Below are 8,684 nucleotides of genomic sequence, written 5' to 3'. Positions count from 1 at the left end.
GTTCATTAAATATGTTAGATGATCCCCGCCTTGCGAGTGTAGAAATAAGTAAAAATACGATTTTCTGGCATACAATTATTAAAAACTTACTGATGGTGATCTATAGTAATAAGATTGAACGCCGCTTGCATAAAGCAAATAATGGCGGAGCAAATTGCCCCATGATTTAAACGTGATTTGCAAGGACGAAATTGATTGATGTGGGAAAAAAGAAACTTCTAATAACTTTGATATATTTTTAAATTACAAATTTGGTAAATTGATGGTAATAATACGTGATTTGTGAGGACTGACTTTTGTATATAAGGAACGTAGATTAAGGTTCAAATTTGTAATCAATTAATAATCGTGAACTTTCTTGAATTTGTTCATGCGATGATAAAAGGAAGTTTGCATAACTATTTACAATATTAAAGTAATTCTCGACTAAGATTGGAGCGCAAGTTATATGTGTAATATTCGATTTAGTTACGCCATTATTTTGAATCCATATGACCGAACCCCATGGCGATTCCTTTTAGTATAAATATACGGCTTCTATAATTTAGAAAACTCACCACACTTTTCTTCTCGACTTTGCTCATATCAAAACATTCTCTCAAGCATCAAAGGGCTAGCTTTAACTCTGTTTCCGATTTGAAACCATTCAAGACATTGTGTCTTTTATATTTTATTAGTCTATTGCTTATGTTTCGTTTTATTTTATATTTATAATTTATTTTATGCAAACAAATATACAATTTTTAAACAAAAATTCTGTAGCTTAATTTAGATTGGACATACTAATTTCGTCTAACCCTTACTTTATACATATAGTATTTCTTGCTATAACTTTAACTTTATTATGTCTACAAATTAAAAGTGATAATATTTTGAATCTATTTACTCCGCGCAGGGCGCGGGTTATCACCTAGTTTTGGATTAATCTAGATATTTTTTACGTATTTCATTATCGCAATTGCATTTTATTGGATTTAGGGTAGCTCCAAAGCTTTCTTTCATACAATCAAAGTCCAAATTGATATCAGCCACATCTTCTTTCCCATAATTATAGTTGGTTACCATAAAAATAGGAAAAAAAACTAATTGAATGAATTCTTTGTTAAGTTTCGGGCCTAAATCTTTTATAAATGTTAATCCTATTATACCTTGAATTTATAAAATATTAAATAAAATAATATAAAAAACACGCGAATAATAAGCATTTTTCCACTTTGGTTGTTAAAAATAGTAAAGAATTGAAAATATCTTTTGTATATGTTTTTGTCCACCTGTGTTTGTTCAAAGATTTATAGTTGAAAAATACGATGGAGGAAGTTGCAACTTCATTCCCTTATCGGAAAAACTAATGGTGACCAGGGAACGAAAGGAATAATGAATTCCATAACATTCCTCAAAAAAGAAAAGGACAAAAATATTCTTTGTTAAATTTGAGAAATAATAACTTTTCTTTTTTATTCCTCCAACGGTCTTTTGTTCTTTTCTTTTCTTTTGAGAAATAATAACTTTTTTTTTTTATTCCTTATTTCTCAAACGTAAAAGGACTTACCAAATTAACACAACCATATATAAATAAAAACCAAATATAGATTGCATTAATATATAACAAAGCAAAAGAGACCAAGTTCTAAAACAAAAATGCCATTCCAGATAAGACTACATATAGAATCAAAATGACAAAAGCTAGTTAGTAAAAGCTAAATTGCAAAGGCACAAAGCTAGTAGTAAAAGCTAAATTGAAGCAACGATAATGATCGTACAGGCAACATGCCAAAGAAGTAGCTGATGGAGAAACAATATTGTTCTTATTTAAAAGTTGAGATAACAAGATTTACCTTCATCATATTCATATCTAAAGAAAAAACAATACCACAACTCCGAAAAGATACCGTACTTATTTAATGATAGAGCTAATATTATCCTAACGAGAAAGATTGCAACCAGCGCCATTACAGTAGTAAACAATATTGGCAGCATGCCTGATGAAACAAAGAACATTCATCCAAACATTTTTCTCTTCTTGAAGCTACGTTATAGAATTTTCAGAGATATTTTTTTAAAAATGAAGTATCGATGCTTATTTAGAGAAGGAATTCAAATAATTACATTGATGGGCTGTTGAGATACCCAGTTTCTCGTGAATCTGAAAATTCATTTAACGCTCACATCGTAACTTGTAGAACAGTAATTACTTATATACTCTTATAGTATCGTAACTTGTTTAGTTTTGAATATGGAACGTTCCCAATGTAAAAGCAAAACGGATTGTTCATAGTGTTTTTCTAGTTGGGCCTTTAAGTCATAGAGCCTTAAACTATTCTTCACTATATGTTTAGACCAAGCTGATCCTCTGTAGCCCAACAGACGATCTTTTAATATTTTCTTAGTAACACTATAAGATTGGGAGCAATAAGACACACCATAATCCTTTGACTTTAGTACTTTTGGCGGCTGTCTTTGGTGTAATTCGTACTGAATTGATGTAGCCATATTTTAAGCTATAGAATATTGTATAAAAGTGTATTGTTGTTGTTTTTTTATGAATAAAGTAACGGTTGAGAAAGAAAATACTCCATCCGTTTTAAAAGATCAATAAGATTAATGTTTTAGAATTTTCACATTTTTTAATAAAACATATTTAAAATTTAGCTATATATGCCTAGTTTTTTTGTAATTTTATATTTCCTCTATTTTTTTAAACCAATAAGATTTTAAGAAACGCAATTAATATTCTTGAACTTCACAATTTCTCATTATTAGTTCACAAAATTACATTGAAAATATAAAATGTTATCTTTTGAAACAAAAGTTTTCTTTAGAATAGGATCTTTTAGGAACATAGGGAGTATATATATAGTAATGAGGACAAATCATTTACTCTCTCTGTTCATAATAGATGAAGTTTTGGTTCTTTACACACATTAAGAAATTATATTTTCTAAAAAAAAATCATTAAAATATAATTGAAAAACTAATTTATTTAATTCTACACAAAAATATAAAAACATGGTAATTTACTACAATAGTTTTGATAAAGTTAAGTTACTACATATGTGAAAACATCATCTATTGTGAAACAAAAACAATCACCTAAAACATCATCTATATTGAAACGGAGGAAGTATAATTTAAAAAAAAATTAAATCAAGTAGAGAATAAGACATAAATGATATTAGAAATTAGTATCCAATAAACCCTTTTTTTTATTTAATTAAGTGGCATCAAATCTCTACATACTAAAACTTATTTTTGTACGAAGCATTGATCAATGCAAGCAAAATGGAAATTATGGCCCAAGTAAGAGAGCAAAGATTGTTTCCAGCTTTTGTAATTTCTGAAGCATACAATGCATATATCGTTTTCATCTTCCGTAGTTAGAGGCCTATTGTACCCTCTAGATCGTTAATGATCAGATAACATCTAGTCTTGATGTTGCGTTTGGGTTATAGTCTTTGATAGCTAATTAGAGTTAGTATACTTGAAGATCATTAGCAAGATTATTGCTGCCGTCTTTTTACTTTTTCATTAATATTGGATAGTTTCTCAGAGAGAAATGTTTGAATAGGGGTGATTGATCAATGGTGTAAAAGGTATTATGGATGTGTGAATTTGTTAAAATTTCTTTCGTTTGTCATTCAAGTTGTTGTGGTTGTGGCGATCGTCTGTTTTGTATGTTTTGGTTTGTTTTGTATGTTGTGGTTGCTTGCTTGTGGTTGTAGTACCTGGGGTTTGGTGTGTTGCTGTCATCTGCTGCATTCATTAAAATTACATGGCTGTCAATGATAGATAGTAGCTGAAAATCAATGAGGATGTGTTATGTTGGGTAGTGGATGTAGAATTGGAGTGTTTGCTTTGTGTTTTCACCTGACATCTATTTGATGGAGAGCCGATGAGATATAAGTGGTTGGTTACCCATTCTTGGAGTAGGTGTGGAGCATAAGGTATTGTAGAAATGTATTATATAGGGTGAGGTTAAATATATGATTTTATTGTTTTCTTCTAACTTAGTTTTAAGGATCATTTATTCATGGGTGTTAAATTTTTGGAGTTATCTGTTTGTGTTGAATTGATTTTTTTAAACGTTTTACAGTTTCTTTTTTTTATCAAAACTACATATTATTTTCATATTGTGTTATTTTGGAAGAAGACTTTCATAGTATTAGTTGTTATGTAGCGTTCAACTTTAGTAATAATGACTTGAATTTTTAAATTGTTAAGCAGTATATGTTTAGCTAACCAAAGACACTTGTGCTCTTTATTGTAAAGTTTGTATATGAAGTGTTGTTTTATAACTAATTGAGTCATAGCTAAGCTTTGCATGAATCTTATTTGAGAATTTATATAATTTATGTTGTAGTGGAATATTTTGGTTTGGTTTTTGCAGGGGATGGGATAGATATATTATAAATTTTTAAAAAAATTTTGGAGTTGCGTATCTATAAATATGAGATACTAATTTTTGAACGGGGCTGCGAGAAACATTAAAGGGAATTGTTTGAATGTAATTTATAAGGTATTGGGGAGCTTAACTTATGTTTTGGTACTTTTAACTACACGATTATGAATATATTTTATTTTATTGGTGCTTTATATTTTTGATATGTACTTTTTCATATACGTTTTGCTAATTATTCAAGACAGAGTAAGAAAAAAAACATGAATTTATTTGGGCAAATAAAATTACCTCTTTTGGTTTTTTCATTTATTCTTTAAAATCAAAATACAGAAATCATAGAGTCTAAACTCTTTGAAGCATGGAAATAGATAAACTAGTGGAATTGACGAGACAATGACCTACTTATTAACTTAGATGGAATTAAAGACCCACTTATAAGAGAAACGGGATGTAACGCCCCGACCGCCCACAGCTAATGGGCCACCCACGCCCGCTCTCTCGGCCCGTGGGCCCATCCCGTTCCAGCGATCAGTCCGTTAATTTTTCTAAAGGTTCGAAATCATTGTTTACTGACCCTGCAATCACCACCCGACCTTTTCCCATGCTTTGGCCTCACTCGCATGTTATCGCGAATCACTTCCTGATAGGTCACCCATCCTTCCACTACTCCAGCTCAACCACGCTTAACTCTGGAGTTCTTTCAGTATGTGCTCCGGAAAAGGTAAGTCAACTTTGGTGACATAGGTAGCCAAATCAATTCTCTTAAGCCTTTTCACATATCACAACTCGGGATGTTACAATTCACCCCCTCCCAAAAAACGCAATGTCCTCGTTGCGCCCCATGACAGGTCTCAAGACGTCTCTCAGGTCAGAACTGAGATGGCTACCAGCTCTGATACCACTTGTAACGCCCCAACCGCCCACAACTAATGGGCCACCCACGCCCCGCTCTCTCGGCCCGTGGGCCCATCCCGTCCAGCGATCGGTCCGTTAATTTTCTAAAGGCTCGAAATCATTGTTTACTGACCCTGCAATCACCACCCGACCTTTTTCCCTGCTTTGGCCTCACCCGCATGCTATCGCGAATCACTTTCCTATAGGTCACCCCATCCTTCCACTACTCCAACTCAAGCACGCTTAACTCTGGAGTTCTTTCAGGATGTGCTCCGGAAAAGGTAAGTCAACTTTGGTGACATAGGTAGCCAAATCAATTCTCTTAAACCTTTTCACATATCACAACTCGGGATGTTACACGGGATTGCTCGGTCCTCTCAGTCGCAAACCTTGTTCATCTACATAATGTAAACAAACTTTATCAATTACTTATAATAATAACACGTGTCATCCAAATACACTATATGAAACTATGTAGCATCTTATTTTCCATTTTTAGGCTTAACCCGAGTTTATAAAGGTTCTTGTCAATGCATATAAAGGTTTGGTTTAGACTCATGTCAATGCTTGGTTTCCATCTTTTGTTCTCAAAAAAAAATATTAGTTAAAGCTTTCTATTACTAACTACATCTTGTCAAGTTCGACCATTTGAAACATCAATTATTTTAGTTTGTATGTTTTGACTCAGTGAAAGAGCAATATTGATCTTTGAGTTAGCATGATTATATGATTGGAGCTGTTATTGGTTTAGCCGGTTCCTTTTCTAATTATTCAGGATTATTATTTGCTTATTAATAAGATGTTGGGGAAACCGTATTAGATATTGAATATTGGCTACTCGGCCGTATTGTCCCTGTTTCTTTAACTTGCGAACATATTGTTTGATGCGTTGTTGTTTCGCGTTCTTGTCAAGTCACCTAAGGTGTAAACCATTAGAACAAAGACAATAGATAGGACCGAGATAATAAATTCAATATCTCTGTTGCTGCTTCTGTCTTCCTTTAAGAAGCTTAAGTTCATTAGGAGCCAGTCAATCATCCAATGGTGATTGTAGATAGGGTTTTCATTGAGTTTTTTAATAGCTATTTTTTGTAAGATGTCAATATCTTAACTGATGAGAGACAGAAGTGCTTAAATTTGTTTTAGCGGAAGACTCATATGCATTTACGTTGGCGTGCTTGTCAAGTATTCTAAGCTGTGAACCATTGGAACAAAGGAACTCATTGTTATTGGGGAACCTTGAGACAGAGAAGTTCTTCGATCATGGTCTCATTAGAGTTCAAATATCATTTTGATGCTTCCTTTTTTTATGTTCTTGTTAATTAGGGTGTGGTTGGCTCAGGAGGAGTGTGTCTTGTGATGTCTGAAACATTGAGCGTCACAATGTGGTTAACTTGAAGATAACAGTTTAGGAGAGTTGGTGGAACTCTTTGGTTTCTTTCAAACACTATGAGTGGATTCAAATTGTGTGTTTAAATTTCCGCTTTAAAATATTTACAAAAACTACTAAAATGTATGTCTGTTTCATTATACCGCAAATGAAACCATATGAAGATAATTGTCTTTAAACCATATGAAACCATCTCCGAGATATTAATTATAGCAATCTGCAGAGCATTGCTTAAATATGTTTTGTTGGAGACAGTGTTCTTGTTTTTCATAAACGGCACTAATTTCCCAAGGTGTTCCATGTAATGTATGGTAGCAAAGTTAGTCAGATAAACATATTTTAAAATTGTTAGACAGTGAATAATGGAATGAGTTATATCTGTGACTCACTTGTATTCATATTACTGAAAACCTCTCTGGAGACAATGTTAGTAACAATATCTCTTTGGCTTGTACCTTCCGTATCATCTAGTACTTTAAGTCCCTCAGGTGTTGTTACTCGCGAGAGCGCCACGTACAACTGTCCATGACTGAAAAACTGGTCTTGGAAGGTAGAGAGCGACTTGTGACTCTGTCCTTGACTCTTATTAATAGTCATAACATAATCTTATAGGAACTGCCTTCTTCGGAAATTGAATGGATGGAGACTGTCGTTTGGAGATAACTGAATCCGTGGTATCAAGACTCCTTCTCCTACATGAGTGCCTGTCATAATCTGTGCCTCAAGTACTCTGTGACCAAGACGCGAGACCACCATTCTGGTTCCATTACACAGTCCATTCCGCTGGTTGAGATTGCATAACATCATGACAGGAGCTCCAACCTTGAGGCAAAGTTTATGGGTCAGCAAACCTGAGTACTCTAAGAGTTTAAGTACTCTTGCGTGTAGTTCTTTGTCCAATCGTCTGTAGGGGTTGATTCGAAGGAAATTGTATCAGAACTTAGATATTCCTTTTCTGCAGATGGAACCTTAGACAGTAGGTAAGAGTTCATCTCTTGTGCACTTGCATTAGTTGGTGCTAAAATAGCTCTATCGGTCAAGTAGGACCGGTTTAAGTAGTTTTCGACGAAGTTTGGATATGCAGCATCTGATATTAACTGATACGGGTTATCACTCTTTAGAAGCATAAACTCATCTGCTATTACAATCTTTTCTCCATCCTCATGACTCCCTGCATATGTTTCCACAGTGGCCGTCGTTCCATTCCCAACACTCAAGATCCATTCCGCAAATTTCTTGTCAGCTTGTCTCAGTGTCATGTTGATGCTCAAGGTGTGTACTTGTGCTGAGTGCCACAAGTAGGACTTGCTTATCGAAGCATTGACGGTGTCTTGTCGAGTTCCCTTAGGAATTACAGGTAATATCTGTCTGAAATCTCCACCGAGGAGCATAGTTTTACCACCCAAGGGCTTAGATGCAGCGGATGGATCTCCTGCAGATAGCAAGCCTTTCAACTTTATTGTAATAGATAGATTATCATGTTTAATTGACGGAGAGTTGGGAGAGTAGTGGGGCTGGTGTTAATGTTGTGATTAAAGGGATGAGAAACATAAACGCCAGCTGTTACAGAAGAAAGTTGCCGCCCTGAGAAAAAGAACAAGGAAGAACATCAAGGAGCGGTGATTACTCGAATACGGCGAAAAGAAAACCTTAAACGAAACGGGCCAAATGAGTTAGTTTTGGAAAAACCCACAAATACACAAACATATCTGCGTAGCCCAAACAGACTAACTCTTCTTGCTGTTTAAGAAAACACGGAATATGAGAGGAATAAGAGATGACAGGTGTCCAATTTTAAGATAGCTTCTGCTGAGGTGGTTTCATGAGAAGTCAGACTTGTCAACTTTATTGTAATAGATTTAATGTAACTAAGAAGGTTTAACTCGATCAAATTATAAGAACACAAGTACTGTTATGAATCATGAAGTGGATGGTCCATAACCTACCATACAAGTTCAAGACTAGAGTCCATTGGGGGTTTACATCCAGCCACATGGAAGACTC

The 8,684-nt window shown here is 34.2% G+C and overlaps 1 protein-coding gene across 1 annotated transcript; it reads right to left on the bottom strand.

Moving 5' to 3' along the window:
- Positions 1-7,540: 7,540 nt before the first annotated feature.
- LOC125595054 lies at positions 7,541-8,071 on the bottom strand. The gene has a single exon (XM_048771017.1). The coding sequence runs from the start codon at positions 8,069-8,071 to the stop codon at positions 7,541-7,543; it is 531 nt and encodes a 176-aa protein (XP_048626974.1).
- Positions 8,072-8,684: the final 613 nt, after the last annotated feature.

The sequence above is a fragment of the Brassica napus genome, assembly GCF_020379485.1.
Source record: "Brassica napus cultivar Da-Ae chromosome C9 unlocalized genomic scaffold, Da-Ae chrC09_Random_18, whole genome shotgun sequence".
In the NCBI taxonomy this organism is placed as follows: Eukaryota; Viridiplantae; Streptophyta; class Magnoliopsida; order Brassicales; family Brassicaceae; genus Brassica; species Brassica napus.
This window is presented reverse-complemented; position numbering and strand designations above follow the sequence as displayed.

Bases quoted from the DNA above. Each gene is read 5' to 3' on its own strand.
- LOC125595054 (XM_048771017.1), bottom strand. From the start codon at position 8,071: ATGCTCCTCGGTGGAGATTTCAGACAGATATTACCTGTAATTCCTAAG.